This window comes from Dunckerocampus dactyliophorus, chromosome 17 (genome assembly GCF_027744805.1).
Source record: "Dunckerocampus dactyliophorus isolate RoL2022-P2 chromosome 17, RoL_Ddac_1.1, whole genome shotgun sequence".
NCBI lineage: Eukaryota > Metazoa > Chordata > Actinopteri > Syngnathiformes > Syngnathidae > Dunckerocampus > Dunckerocampus dactyliophorus.
The window spans coordinates 21,018,408-21,034,068 of NC_072835.1; the positions used below are offsets into that span (position 1 = coordinate 21,018,408).

The 15,661-nt window shown below is 41.6% G+C and overlaps 2 protein-coding genes across 7 annotated transcripts in view; both read left to right on the forward strand.

Annotated features, from left to right (window-relative positions):
* Window positions 1-11,605, forward strand: part of skor2 (SKI family transcriptional corepressor 2) — a 102,750-nt gene extending 91,145 nt beyond the window's left edge. For all 5 annotated transcript variants that reach the window (XM_054757685.1, XM_054757684.1, XM_054757688.1 and 2 more), the window contains 8 exons: window positions 921-2,905; window positions 3,309-3,369; window positions 4,118-4,195; window positions 8,681-8,746; window positions 8,830-8,928; window positions 9,007-9,074; window positions 9,413-9,476; window positions 10,699-11,605. In XM_054757685.1, the coding sequence (XP_054613660.1) occupies window positions 935-2,905; window positions 3,309-3,369; window positions 4,118-4,195; window positions 8,681-8,746; window positions 8,830-8,928; window positions 9,007-9,074; window positions 9,413-9,469 (2,400 nt within the window). In that variant the 5' untranslated portion in view covers window positions 921-934 and the 3' untranslated portion in view covers window positions 9,470-9,476; window positions 10,699-11,605. The remainder of the gene's footprint in view (window positions 1-920; window positions 2,906-3,308; window positions 3,370-4,117; window positions 4,196-8,680; window positions 8,747-8,829; window positions 8,929-9,006; window positions 9,075-9,412; window positions 9,477-10,698) is intronic.
* Window positions 11,606-11,821: 216 nt separating this feature from the next.
* Window positions 11,822-15,104, forward strand: ier3ip1 (immediate early response 3 interacting protein 1). 2 transcript variants are annotated; one of them, XR_008566576.1, is made up of 4 exons: window positions 11,822-11,966; window positions 12,275-12,376; window positions 14,416-14,554; window positions 14,717-15,104. XR_008566576.1 is itself a non-coding variant. In XM_054757689.1 (3 exons), exons 1-3 carry the CDS (start codon window positions 11,876-11,878, stop codon window positions 14,469-14,471), a joined length of 249 nt encoding a protein of 82 aa, XP_054613664.1. In that variant the 5' UTR covers window positions 11,822-11,875; the 3' UTR covers window positions 14,472-15,081. The 2 variants fall into 2 exon arrangements, 1 of the variants encoding a protein (XP_054613664.1); XM_054757689.1 differs by having other exon boundaries at window positions 14,416-15,081.
* Window positions 15,105-15,661: the final 557 nt, after the last annotated feature.

Below are 15,661 nucleotides of genomic sequence, written 5' to 3' on the forward strand. Positions count from 1 at the left end.
CACATAACGTGGCTTAAATATATATTATTGATATTATACAAATATCTCGTATCTATATGTGTTTGTGTACATTGCCTAAAATATTGCTCCCCGCTGCCTCTTTTCGGTTCACAATGATTCGGTCGTTAAGTAATAATTTATTAAAGTATAGTTTATAGTTTTATGTTTATTTTACCTACGCGCTTCAAACATGAATAAATAATGTCAAATGTGCTGCACATAATATATAAAACCAGCTTATTTAGTGAGATAATACAGCATTGTCAAGCATTTTAAAAGGCTAAATTGATAAATCATTTCTCCTTTTTGGATTGGAAATTTAAAGACTGCAAAAGTACGATAAAAAAACAACAATTAGCGGGAAAACATCCTTCAAATGGGTGCAAATGTGTGACTCTTAACTATTTCTTTTTTAAATAGGGTCGGCGAGATTTGAAAGTGTTATTTATGGAAGATATGAAATGATGTGCAAAATGCATACTGGCAAAAATATACATCACGATTTCGTTTAAAGCAAAAACGTTGACACGTTGTAATATCATGTATTGAGAAGTGAGTGTTCATCCTCAATTTGTTCCAAGTCATGATTATTATTATTTTTTTTAAAGCAGAGGGCCACTTAAAGTAATGAAATTAAAAAAAAAAACGGGGCATTAAATGTGGAACATTTAATCTTAACTATTCAAAACTGTTATTTTCATTTTCACTCAAAATCATTTCAGAATTGCTAAAAAAAAAAATAATTAGAATTTTATTAGAATTAAAAATGATATATTTTTTTTCCAGTAACAATGTCTGAAATTGAATTTAATGGAACTCATTTAACACCTTTCCTGATGTTTAGTATTGCTGATGACGTGTGTGTATTTATGTTGTATTTATTTCCACGGCCCTTGCCTCTTTTTTCTGCGCGTGTGCAGGTTGTTCCGCCAGCATGGACAAGTCTCATCTTTCCAACCCCAATGACATCATCATGACAAGCTCAACAGGCCCATACCCGCAGGAAGCTCTGACTCCGCCCAGGCCCGCCCACCTTCACTCATCCTCTTCCTTGTCCTCGCCCTCTCCTTCGTCTTCCTCCTCGCCCCTCAAGCCCAATCAAGTCGGCCAGGTCTTCCTGTACAGCGTTCCCATTGTGTCGCTCGTCATCGACAACATCGAGAGACTTTGCTTGGCGCAGATTTCCAACACGCTCCTGAAAAATTACAGTTATAATGAGATCCATAACCGCCGGGTGGCCCTGGGCATCACCTGCGTCCAGTGCACGCCCGTTCAGCTGGAAATCCTCCGCCGCGCCGGCGCCATGCCCATCTCGTCCCGCCGCTGCGGCATGATCACCAAGCGCGAGGCCGAGCGCCTGTGCAAGTCCTTCCTGGGCGAGAACATGCCGCCCAAGCTGCCTGACAACTTCGCCTTCGACGTGACGCACGAGTGCGCCTGGGGCTGCCGTGGTAACTTCATCCCCGCGCGCTACAACAGCTCGCGGGCCAAATGCATCAAGTGCTCCTTCTGCAACATGTACTTCTCCCCAAATAAGTTCATTTTTCATTCCCATCGCACCCCGGACGCCAAGTACACCCAGCCGGACGCCGCCAACTTCAACTCCTGGCGGCGGCATCTCAAACTCAGCGACAAACATCCGGCTGATGAGTTAGTTTACGCGTGGGAAGACGTGAAGGCCATGTTCAACGGAGGCAGTCGGAAGAGGGCGTTGCCTTCTGCCGGTCACTGTCCTTCCTTGGGGCCCATGAAGCATCCTGGCTCAGTGGTTCCTCACATGATGGGGGGGGACCTCGGTGCCCAGAAAAGAGCCCACTTTGAAGACGAAGAGGACCTGGATGGAGGCGGTTTGTCTCCTCGTAAGACACCGCGGTATCCCGTCATTCCTGTCCCAAGCAAAAGCTTCGGGATGCTTCAAAAGTTCCCCCCAACGTCGCTTTTCCCCTCACCTTACCCCTTCCCAGCATTCGGCCTCTGCCAGCAGAAAAAAGAGGACAGCGAGGTTTCAGCCGGACACAAGGGGACGGGTTTGTCGGGTCTTTTATGGCCCGGGCGTAAGGACACTTTTTATCCTCCCTTTTGCATGTTTTGGCCCCCGAGAGCAGCAGGAGGGATCCCCATGCCCACCTACCTGCAGCCTCAGCCCAGCCTCTCCTCCCTGGCAGACAACCCCTCCCTCAGGCAAGCCTTTCTGGATCTCTCCGACTCCTCTGAACCCGGAGCAGCGGCAGGCACTGGAAATGGTGTCAATACAAACATGACCCCCAGCAACGGGAGCGCCACATCTAGGTCCGGTCTCTTTGACCCCGATTGCACGATGGTGACCCCTGACCTTCGGCCTGTGACGTCAGACAGCTGGCTGAAACTCCTGGACAACCCCACCCTCCAAACCAGGAAACCCAGCTACGGCTCGGCCTTCCGTCCCGTCATCAAGGACGCAGAAAGCATCGCAAAGCTTCACGGCAGCGGAGGAGGAGTCAACGGTGCTGCGGATGAAGAGATCGGGGTCATCGTGGCCGGGTCAGACCGCCACCCGCGGCTCTCGCCCAGCAGCAGCTGTAGTTACGCCAGCGAAAGCGGCGGCGACGGGGAAGCGGAGGGAGGGGAAAGCGAGGAGGATGGAGAGGTGGACGTGGAGTCCTCCAAGCAGGACGACGAAGACGACGAGGGGAGCTTCACAACCCGCCTGCCGCAGACAAACTTGTTCCTGCCTGCCGTGAGCAACAGCGCTGGGGAGGAAAGGGGGAAGGAGAGGGGGAGTGGCGCAGTGTATCCCAGCACATCCCCTCCCTCCTCCGTGGACCCCATCCGGCTGGAGTCCCCCAGCCTGCCCGCCTCTTCGCCTGCCAGCCTGCCACTCTCCAGCTCCACCCCGCCTCACAGAGAAGACCCGGCTTTCAAAAATGTAAATATCCCCGCAGGCCACATTAGCTAATTATTATTTAAATGCTGCTGCAGCAGGCAGTGATGTGATCTGCACAAGCAGACTGATAGGCTGCCGCCTCCCTGTAGGAATGAAACAGTCACCCCACTCTGATCCCGGCTAATAGACCCTGGCGTGTGGGCCGCTTAATGACCACGCCGTGTTTGTTCTCCAGCCTGTTAGGGCAACTCTAATCTTTAACCTGTTGACACACACATTAACCTGGCCTGTGAGACTCCAGGGGGCAGGGGGAGGGGAGGGCAGGATATTGTACACACAGTAGTATTCAGTAAAGTAACGCATTAGAAATTCCTGCCAGTGAGCTGCTTTTATACGATGTCACCATCATAACAAGCATTAATGGCCAAATACATGTCATTTCCAGGTTGACAAAAACAGAAATGAAGGACTACCTGCCTACGCAACCAAAGACTCCACTATTTCAGGTGAGCACAGACGAGTTTCAAAAAGAAACCACTTTTTTCTTTGCTTTTTTTTTTTCCATTTCTCACGTTCCATATACAGGTTTTTATCATTAATTCATTCCAAAAGGTCTGACAAAAACCCAAACATATGAAAACGCAGGAAATGTTTCCCAGACGAAATCACGAAAATGACACCCAAAACCATCAACCAAATAGAGACTAATTATGGTTTCACAGCAGAAAACAATGCAAAATAATTCTAAATGATGAATGAATGGAAGTTATTGATGTGATATGGAAATTCAATAGTGTTTCTCATCTTCTTCAACAAATTACTGTCACACGCAACTCTTTTTGGCCCCGTGGGCGGTTATTTAACAGTCGCACTCGGTGCCGATAAGTCAGCAACGCGTAGGCTGCTTTGCTTGGGCACTCGATAGAGTGCAGGGCAAATGGACTAATTTATCACGTGCAATATTGTGCAAAAACCGAAGCAAAATTTGTGTGAATTTTTTTGACGAAACCCGAATCCTACTAATACGGGGGCATAAAAAACTAACAAACAAAAAACGAGGTTTGACTGTGCATGGTTACACACTTTTTCATCTGGTGTCTGAGTGGGTCACACTTTCCTGTAATGTTTCATTGGCTGCTCTCATCCCTGACTTGTGCAAAATCACACACACACACCCACACACACACACACACACACACACACACACACGGGCCAGCCTTACTGACGATGTCCACTTTCTCATCGTGTCTGTAGATGAAAACAAAGAGCAGAACGTCTTCTTTGGAGCAGAGAATGAGACGTCAGCACCGGACTCCTGGAGGGAAAGCTCAGGTGGGTTTTTTTCATTCATTTTTAAGCCGTCTTTCTTGGCCTTCATAGCCATTTGCACCAAAGAAGAGTGTGTGAGTCAATGGATTCATACGCACTCACCCACCACCCCCTTAGCTACGCCCTCGCTATGTAACAATGTCCACTGCACATCACTGCATCTCTTCACGACTTAATACTACAGCTGCAAAGATATTGGTAAACGATTGTCTTCCGTTCAAATTGAGCAATATTCAATTTGTCAAGCTATTCTTTGGTATAGCGCTTTAATTGGGTGCTAGGGGTCAACTCAAGTCAAACTTTATTTCTGTAGCACATTTAAAACAACCTGGCACGAGCCATATAAGACAATAAAAAATAAAAACAGTAAAATCAAGAAATAAGAAATACACGACAGCAGGGGTGTCCAAACACATGTAGATATGCTAAGAAGTTATACAGTATATATTTCAAGAAAGAACTGCAGATAGATGAAAACGCTTATTATTAATATGAACTTCGGTCTTTTCTCTTTTTTTTCTCTTTTTTGCTGGGTTTTTTTTTCCAAATATTTCAGCTTTCTTCTTAAACATTCTTTTTGTAATATTATGACTTTATTCACATAATAGTTTGACTTTATTCTCATAATATTATAACTTTTCCGCCAACCTAATTTTCCAAAAAATTACGTTTTTACGACTTGTAGTATTTTCTTTCATAACTCAACTCTGCTACTAAAATGACATTGTTTTTTGTCATAGTATTACAAGTTTATTCTCGTAAAAGTGTGCCTTTTTTCTCAGTTTCTGCTGTTGTTGGTGTTTTTTCAGGTTTCTTGTTAAATTATAATTTTAGAACGTGCTGTGGGCCAATAAAAAAAAAAACAACCACGGACCACATTTCGGACACCCCTGCTCTACAGCAATACACTGGCAGCAAATTCTAGCTAAAAACTGTTAAAATATTTGTATAATAGTTTAAATAATACTGTATTGTAGAAAATAAAAGCGTTCATGAACGGCAGTGAAAAAAGATGTGTAGGCGATACTGCTAATGTCGGTAATGGATCGATACCGAGTAAATACACGGCCACGATTGCCCATAATGTTACTTTTTTTTACTTGAGGTTTGTCAAGATCATCGAATGATTTTGAGATTCTCCCTTTACTTTATTGGTCACCATTAAAAACAAGACAAAAATGTTGTTAAAAAAACTATATACATATATATATATATATCTCAACACCATATAAATAAACAATATAAATAATTCCCTTTAATTACAGACAATTGTTTGAGAAATATAAGGCAATAGTGCAAAACAAGTCAACAGAAGCAACAATTACTATTGCCTTTCATGCAAATCCTTTGGCTTTGTGCCTCCAACATCCTCCAGTATCTCCAAGAACTTATTCAGTCTCCTCGTTGTAAACAATAGAATGATAGAAATACAACAATATCAACAATGTAACAATATGGACAACACAAAAAAAAAAACCCACAGACCAAGGATCTCGTCGTACTTTTATCGATCCATTACTGATTCTGCCGTTATCGTATCGGCATGATGGATATTTTGTATTAGATTGTGTAGGCAGGGGACCCATGAATAAACACAGAGCCAGCTGGCCCATTAGGCAATATAGGCAAATGCGAAGGGTGCTGTGGCCTCCAGGGGGCACCAGTCATCGGTAAAAAAAAAAAAAAAATCACCTTCAATATAATTTGATTTAAACTCATAATTACTATAAAGTCTTAAAATGGAAAAGCTCACATTGATTTAAATATAAAGCACTGCCCAATTAATATTATTACAAATGACAGCTGTGTATACTGCGTGTATTTTATGCAGTTTTTGCATATAGTTATTGCGTAGTGTAAATGTAGCACATGTAGTTATTGTCGCAAACTGGGTAGGTATTTAAATTTGAAATGTATTCCATTTGTTATTTCTATGTCTTCGCTCATTTACATGATTGTTTATTTGTGCTAAGGGTGTGTTTCAGATTTGTTTGGTATTTATTTGTAGTTTGTTAAGCGTTAAATTTATTTTGCAAGCGTATGTACGTAAATCGTTGATGTGTGGGGGGGTGCCACATCTTGATTTCTGGGGCCCCTGGTGCCCTGGTGGATGCAGGTGTACCCAATGAAGTGTCTCAATACACACAGTGAGGGGAGAGCTGGAGACTGTTGCTCTCCAGGGTGCCGTTGCAGCTCAACAAGGAAACATCAGCTCGGAAATAAGCAGCGACACAGGCAAGCCTCCATGCTAGACCAGTATGGCGGCAGACGTAATTGCCTTTAAAAAAAAAAAAAAAAAAGCTTTACTGTTTGAAAAAGATCACAGCTTATTGCCTTTTTATATCTGTCAGGAAGACATTAAAAGTGCTTTATGACATCTGTGCCAACATTTATATCTCCCCCACCAACACACACACACACACACACACACACACACCGTAATGATCCCTGCACATAACGTGTAATGTATTTCGAAAAATTACACGAAACAAATTAAATGAGACCACCTTTCCTCTGATTGCCAAACGTCTCCCTGGGCGGTGGGAAGCTCTACGTGATTAGAAGGCCTGACTCCTTGGAGAATGCACACACACACACACACACACACACACTTTCATCATCACCACCTCCTCTGTCTTTAAACTCTCCCTCTGTTTCTAGGGAGAAAAAAATAATCTAATTTTCCATTTATGTAATGCAAACCGCTTTGGCTTTGACTATTCACGGTTAATTGACTGTCAAACGAGGTTGTTATCCTCGGGCACTGTCTGCAAATTTGCTTGTCAAATGAGACAGAGAGAGGAGAGGAAAAGGAGAGAGACGAGAGGGGGAGCTCTGCACTAAATGAGAGAAGAAGAGCACACGAGGGCTTAAGGAGGATATGACATGACTGGAGGAGACCGTGCACGCCGAGTGCGGAAGATAGCTTCATTAGCACATGCGTTACGTTTTGAACTGGTCACGTTTGAATATGTTTGCAGTTTGGGGTCATTAGACTCATGTTCCTTTGTTGTGTGTGTGCGTTACACATATTTATGGACCAAAGGAAGCAAATGAGCCTCACTTTGACATGCAGTCATTCAAAAGTGCAGCAAAATACCTGAATTGCCGTGCTATTTTCAAACGTAGGTGCGTTAGGGCCGTCAATGTTCCGTGTTCAACAGCTCCCATTCTCTGTAAGAGTCATCACACCACTTTACTCTCCTTTTATCAGAAGCTCGTAATGTTCTTCTTAATGGCAAATGATAGAACGTGACCACGATCAATGAGGGAAAGCAGCGTACTCTTTATTTTATGCATGAGGTTACACTGACATCTACAGGCCACAGCATGAATTACTACTGAGTGATGAACTAGGGCACCATCCGTCCGTCCGTCCGTCCGTCCGTCCATTTTCTTGTAGACCGCTTTTTTTCAGTTTGCAACTATTTCAACTTCTTTCTCGTAATTCTAACTTCATTACCATAATAATATAACTTTTTTCCGCTACCTAGAACCCACCTAAAGTACAACTTTATTCATTATTTTGTTCCTCATCATATTACAACATGAAAACAAGTATTTTTTTCTTTTGTATTTCAGATTTATGCCACTAAAGTTTTTTCCTCCTTTACAACTTCTTGTTAGATTACAACTTTCTTCTATTCATACTTTGACTTCATTCTTGTAAAAATGCTGCTGATTTTTCCATTTTTGCTGCTGTTTTTGTTGAAGGTTTTTTTGTGTTAGTTTTCCTGTTATTTTTAGAATGTGCTGCGGGCCGCAAATGGCCCCCGAGCCGCACTCTGGACACCCCTGTCTTAACCTCATGGAGACTATCCCAGCTGACTCTGGGCGAGAGGTACACCGTGGCCTGGTCGCCAGCCAATCACAAACATTCTTTCACAGTCATGGACAGTTTAGAACAAGAACCCTCGGTTGCATGCATCCGAGGGCCAGAATTGTTCTCAGTGAGGACCAGTATTGATCCCTGATCCCATCATTAACCTCCCTGAGCTATCCGGCCGCTTACAAAGAAAGAGCATGTATGAGCACTTGTCTGTGAGACTGAATGGTTTCATTATTTGGATGTTCCTTTGCGGGCCAAGGACCGCATGTGGCCGTGGGCCGCCTATTTGGGACCACTCATTTTTAAGATGTGGAAGGAAGCCGGACTACCCAGAGAAAACCCACGCACATGCAGGAAGAACACATATGTTCTCCAGCACTGCCACTACAATTTGCACGGACAATGGCGCAGTGCATTGGCTGGTTGCGTCAGGCGGCCAAGCAATTTTCCTTGTTTTCTGGAAAATGTCCATTATTTTGGAAAGCAAATTTTGGAAGAACATGCAAAACTCCACATGGAGATTGGAACCCTCGACCTCCTTGCTGAGAGGCCAAAATATGAACCATTCTTCCGCCTGGGGCAGCATAACATGTGCTAACTTGATGGTGGAATTACGTCACATGTTGGATATCAACGTGAAACTGTCTTTGTGTCCTCAGGTGATCAAAGTCAAGGGGCTGCGTCTCCTGTGTCGCTAAAGAAGGACGTGGAGAATATGGAGAAAGGTACACAGCAGGTTGATTTGCAATCTGGCAGTCATTTCCACTCCGTATTTGAGCATTTTGTTTTTTTTCTTGGACTCCTACAGAGGAGCTCCAGAAGGTTTTGTTGGAGCAAATTGACTTCAGGAGGAGACTGGAGCAAGAGTTCCATGCTCTGAAAGGCACCTCCCCTTTTCCTGTCTTCCGTGAGTGTCTTTCTTTGCTCTTTTACATCTTTCTCCTCTTTGCACATTGATTTTGAATGGATTTTATCATCCTTGCAGATAATTTCCAAGACCAGATGAAAAGAGAGCTGGCCTACAGAGAAGAAATGGTCCAGCAGTTACAGATGGTAAGGAAATATCCTCGCTCGTGCTGAAAAACCTCTGAGACTTTACACTGCATTCTTCTGACATTGTGGGGTAATGATAAAGCAATAGACTGGACTGTTGTTGCTTATTTGTGCCTCCAAATAAAACACACAACCGATGCGGTCGTCCAGTTTGTCTTTCATGGGTGACAAGTTCCTGTGCAGCGTCTGAATCCATCATCACATGCAGCTGACAGACAGACCGACAGGCACCATTTGTCTTTGCTTTCTGTCACTTGCAACAGCCCCACACCCTTGTGCGCACGTAATCATGCTGCAATATTTCCTAACTTTTGTTTTCTTTGTGTTTGTTCTTCCAGATTCCGTACGCAAACATCATTAGAAAAGACAAGATCAGCTCCCATCTTAATAAGTAACCAAAAGGTGAGTGTGTTTTAATTAACGGCATATTAATCCCAACCAATTACACAGAGACAGCTGGCCCAGTAGGCTATATAGACAACTGCTGAGTACACCGTGGCCTCCAGGGGGCGCCAAAATCGGGGAAAAAATTCAAATTAAATGTAATTAAGCTCTTATTCGTCCAAAGAGTGCTTGAAGACAGGAGGCAATTTATTTAAATTGTTCAATGTTGAGCCACATGGTGGCCTAGTGGGTAGCATGTTGGCCCCACAGCTAGGAGATGGAGAAGATCTGGGTTCGGCTCTCCGCTTGGGCATCTCTAGCTGGAGTTTGCATTTTCTCCCCATGCGTGTGTGGGTTTTGCATATTGAAATATTAAAAAAAAAACATTTTTTTAAAGTCATAACATTATGAGAAACAAACAAAACAAAATAAAGTTGTAATTTTTACAAAATTATGTTGGGGAAAAAGTTCTATTGTGGCAATAAAGTCATAATATCACAAAAAGAGGCTGCACGGTGGCCGAGTAATTAGCATGTTGGCCACACAGCCAGGAAGATCTGGGTTTGAATCTCCGCTCAGGAGTTTGCATGTTCTCCTCTGCGTGCGTGGGGGGGTGCCATCTAAAATCTGGCCTACGGCGCCGCTTTATATGGAAGCCCCTTTCCACCACAGAAAGAAAAAACATTTTTTAATTATTGAAAATAATGTCATAATAATATAATAAAAGTCATAATTATGAGATAAAAAGTCTAAATTCTGAGATGAAAAAATTCCTAATTATGAGATTAAAAAAATCAAAATGAAGAGAAACAAACGCCGCATGTGCCACCTTCTTCACTCGTGCCTTCATCGCATGGCACTCGGCGCTTGCGCTGTTTTTATCTCGTAATTTGGACTTTTTCATCTGAGAATTAAACCTTTTATCACATAATCATGATTTACTGTTGGGATTTTTTTTTCTTTCAGTGGCGGAAACGGGCATCCGTAACACTGAGCAAGGGCTCTGCACATTACAACTTTTTATTTTTTTATTTTTTACTTAAGGACCATTTTCACAATAATTGTATGTATAGTATTCATGAGTATAATATACTTCATTGTGTATTTTTTTGTGTAAAACTTCCCCAAAACAAAGATAATAATATATATTTTTTAATTTAAGGAAAATAAAATAAAATGGCATGTGTGCAAGTACTAACAATTGACGGTACTGTGTTGTTGTTTTTTTTTGTCTTTACAGGCTAATTCATCAAAGAAGATCCCAAAATAATAATAGTACAACAACACAATGCCCCACATAAAATGAAAAGACATGATGTAGTAGAGTGTGGACATTTCTCAGGATTTCCTGCACCTGCCGTGGTTTTCCTGTCCCCCTCGGTTTGATTTCTTCACTGAAAAAAAACAAAAAAAAAACGACATCAGGTGGAATTCACCAGTAAGACTCGTGGCTTGACTGGACCAGAATCCACAAACCCACACTCCCCCTCAGCTCTCTATACCACGGAAGTTGAACTACCTGAGAGGTTTTCTAAACAGATGAAGAGTGGAGACTTGTAAATGCAACTGGAAGTGGGGAGCGGTCATCCACGCTAATATAGTCGCTGTTGTTACTGTTTTTGTATCGCTGTGATAAGAGAAGACATATCAACCTTTATTTACTGTGAACATTCTCACCCTAAACACACAGGAAATGTTACCTCAAAACAACATCATTTGTCGTACTGTCAGCTGGATGGTGAAGGAGGTTTTATCACAGTTGTATATATTATAGAACCTGTAAAATATCACCACTAAATTGTACATAATGTCCCAAGTGAGAATATTCATCCTGGCAGTCTGTCTAAATGTGTTTTGTTTGTCTTTTCATGAGTATTGGGGCCTCAAGACTTTGAACGTGAATTATTATTTATTATTATTCTAAACGTCGATGATGCTGTCAAGTGTATTTCATAAAGTGCAAAATGAAAAATGCCCCATCTTGTTTATAGGTCTAAACAAACGGATAAAGCTGCCATTTACGGAGAAAGATGTTATCGTTATAAACGGCAGATGTATTTAAATAACATATGTTCTTGTTCTCTACAATTTATTGTATGTGTAAATTAAAAAAAGCCTATACATACCCCTGGGGTGGTTTCCTGATTAAGTAAAATGTCGTTTCATCTTTAATAAATATCACACACGTTAGTAAGTCATAGTAAAATGCTTTTTAAGCAGTTGTGGTTGTTTCTTCGGCAGAGGTTTACGTCAAGGGTGTGGGATTTACTGCGCTCCTGTGTTGCGCGACACCTTCTGTTCGTTTACGGCCACAGCATCTTTCAAAGGGAGTGTTGTCACTGAGGGAAAAAAAACGAAGAAGAAGGGGAAGACGACGAAGAAGAAGGAGGAGGCGGGGGGAATCAGAAGTTGCCAGCATGGCGTTTACACTCTATTCACTCATCCAGACTGCTATTTTGTGCACAAATGCCATCGCCGTGTTGCACGAAGAGAGGTTTCTCAGCAAAAGTAAGTGTTTTTAAATCTACTTAACGTAGGCTGTACATTTAAATAATACATCGATACCGACATGGCCTAGCTTAAATGGCACACTGCTCGGCATATACAGTATGTGTTTAGGAATTTTGGTGATTACGGTAAAACCATATAAATTACACATTTTACAAAGGTAACGCTCGTGTTGTTGCAGTTTGCGGTGGTGTACAACTTATCTGCATTCTAGTAGTGTATTTACCTAAAGGTGCCCAATATTTTGCTTACTTGTCTGCTCCTGTATCGTCTCACCCCGACAATCCTACTTCTGTGTTTGTCTCCAGTTGGATCGGGCGTGGACCACGGAGTGTCAGGTTTTGGAGATGACCCAGGAATCAAAGCCCAAGTCCTGAATCTTATTCGCTCTGTCCGAACTGTCATGCGAGGTTGAGTTCCATGCAGCATTTTTTTATTTTTTTTGCCACACATCCATTATATCCTCCTGACACCCAGAAAAATAAAAAGTAGCATTTTCCCTTCAAAAATGATCTTAATATAATTATGCTTTTTATTTATTCATCATCTTTTTTCTGTTTTGATGGGAGGAACAAAATATTTTTTGTATAAAATAATGTACAATGTAAAGTAACTTATAGCTCTACTTTTCTTTATTTTTGTTATATTCCATTTCCACATTAATATACAGCAACCCCTCACCACTTTGTGGTTTGAATTTCACAGCTTCATTCTATCACGGTTTAAAAAAAAAAAGTTAATTAATAAATCATTGCTGTTTCATTGTTGGATACGGTCTATTAATTAAAAAAAAATATCTATCTATATATATATATATATATATGCATATTGGAGCACATTTTACACATTTTTTGCCTAAATTAAGCATTTCAGGCTTTAAAATGACGACATGAACTAATATACAAATGTAAGGCATTCAGAAGACTCATTCTACACCGGTCACTAAGTGTCAGTAAAGTTACTGTCATGTACGGTGAGACATGTCTGCTTTTAATGCAGGTTTGATTGATCTCACAACAGGCACGATAACCCCTAATAAATATCCCCAATAAAAACATGGGCTGCTGATGCAGCCGTAACCCCCACCAAGCTAAAAGCCAACTGTGAACCCCCGTCATGTCATGTCATGTCACGTCATGTCCTGTGCACCCGCCGCTCAACTCCTCCAGTGAACACATTTATAGCATCACACACGAGAACGAGTTGTATGTCTTAGATGTCTTATTTTCAGTTATTATGTCTACTAAATTGAGTAATAGGAGTGTAAAGGTAACTATAGGGGTGTTATTTAATGTCTACAGGGCTCTAATGATGTTAGGAAACATGTTTTTAGAAGGTTGTAAACAGGTTTTCTATGCCCTAACTACAAAAGGATTCCATTTATAAATAAGGAATCCTACTTGATGGAAATGTACTTAGCATGATCAGGTCTGGAACCAATTAACAGCGATAAACGAGGGATCACTGCATACTGTTTATCATTAATGTTTCTTTATTTTTGTAAAGTGTAGTCATATTGAGAGTTGTTTTGCATCAACCAACTCCATCATTATTCCACAATATGAAAAAGTAATCGTAGTGAGGCCTGTCACGATAATCGTTAAAATGATTAATCCAACAATTAAAAAGAAACAGGTCGATAATCATGCCGCCCTCGATAAATTGACATGTGCATGTATGCTTGTGTATTTGATCTGCTCGTCGCTCTGTGCCACACAGGCTGGATGACAAGAGGGTTCACCCTGTGCATTGGTCCTCTAGTGGATTGAATGGAGAGAGTGGGCTCTCGTCTCATTCAGTCTGTTTGTGGAGGCGGGGCTGCTACTGAGGGGATACAGAGGGTTAGCCGTTAGCCTCGTGAGACAGTATACGCTAACATGAATGAAGGCACAGAATGGTTTCTGAGGGGAATGCTACAGCCGCTGGCCCACTGTGGGAATATTTCAGTTGTAAAAAGAGTGAACACGGTGAGCTCATGAACAGCGACCACGGGCTGTTTTCTCAACTGGGGGGGAAAAACTACCGATGGATGTAATAATTGATTTAAAAATTGTCTCAAAAAATGTTGACGATAATATCGATTATCGATGATAATTTGTAGCACAATTATCGACCAGCAACATTTGTTATCGTGACAGGCCTAATCGTAGTAAATTCTCATGTGTACCACAGAGGACATAGAAAGAAGTTCCCAAACCACCTCAAACTATTGATTAAATGCCAAAAACCCTCACACTCTGCTGTTTTAAAAACACAGTAACTGGGTAAATATTTGTGCCCGTAAAACACGCGGGTCACGATTCCAACCGTTTCATCGGACAAAACATTCTTGTGTTTTGCATTTGAAATGTGAAATAAGGCTGTGAAATGCATTGCTGCAAATGAGGAGGGTAAGCGGAGGCATTTCCTATCTAACGTCCGCCGTCTTTTGCCTTGTTTGTGCATCTAGTGCCTCTTATCATCGTGAATTCGGCCTCCATCGTGCTGCTGTTGCTTTTCGGGTGACGACGGAGCAGGAAAGACAAACTGCGGGGCCAAGCAACGATCTTTCACACACATTCATGCTTGTTTTCCCAGGTGACATTAAGGTAAAAGTGCATTTCCAAAAACCTGTCAGTGTTACGTTTCAGCAGAATCTGTAGTTATGATTTGTATTTGTAAAGCAAGAGGCTCAAAGTGCCACATTTTTGTTTTAGTTATGATATTTGTTATGTGATGTTACACTAATAACTATTTTCTTCGTCACCTAGGACACAAACGCTAAGATGTGGACGTTTTGCTGATAGTTTAGCATATATCGACCTACATTGGATTCATTGTAGCATCTTTAATGTATACAAATGTATGAAAGTGGCCCCCCGCCCCACATCGTGTCATTTTCCTCTGTTGCTCTACACTTGATGGCATCTATTTGACGTTCATCATGAAGGCAGCTTTTAAAGAGTTGTGCCAAACGTGCTTCTGTTTATATCACCTTAATGTTGCAATGTTCTTCTCAAAATAAACCTTTTCTTTTTTTTTAAATGTCATAATCCAATCTCTTTTCTCTTTCTCTGTTGTAAATATTTGAGCTCCACGTCGAAACACCCCCCCCGCTGCTCCACTTCCCTGGTAATCCTACATATGCTGTGAATTATAACAGCAATTCCTGCCCTGTTGATGGCAACAAATATTTTTATTAACACTTGTTCTGATCCTAAATGCAGCCGCGCCGGAATTGGAAGCATATGTTTTTATCAGAGGGATTTTCCTGCAGTGAAAGTCACTTTAATCTGTGATTAGGTTGAATTACAGGCGATTTATTCCTGCATATTTGCACTTTGCAGCTCAATATGGTATGTCCTGTCCATATTTTTTTCATATTGCCCATGTTTGTGTCAATATGCTGTTCACGTCTTGTGTTTAACGTGTTCCTATGTTTCCATTTTCTAACAGCAATGGACAGACTAAATACAGCAGTAAAAAGTGACACATGTATTAAGAATAAACAAATACAGACTGTATGGTGGATAATACCTTATGAAATAACAATTAATAAATGCGGGCTGATGTTCGGATGAATCTAGCAAAAATAACGTGAAATTAAGAGCCAGTTGAAATTAACTGTAAAATAAAATAACAAAAAATCAAATTACAGTACCTTTTTTTTAAAGGGATGTTTTCCACACTTTCACCATGCGATGCAATAACACACG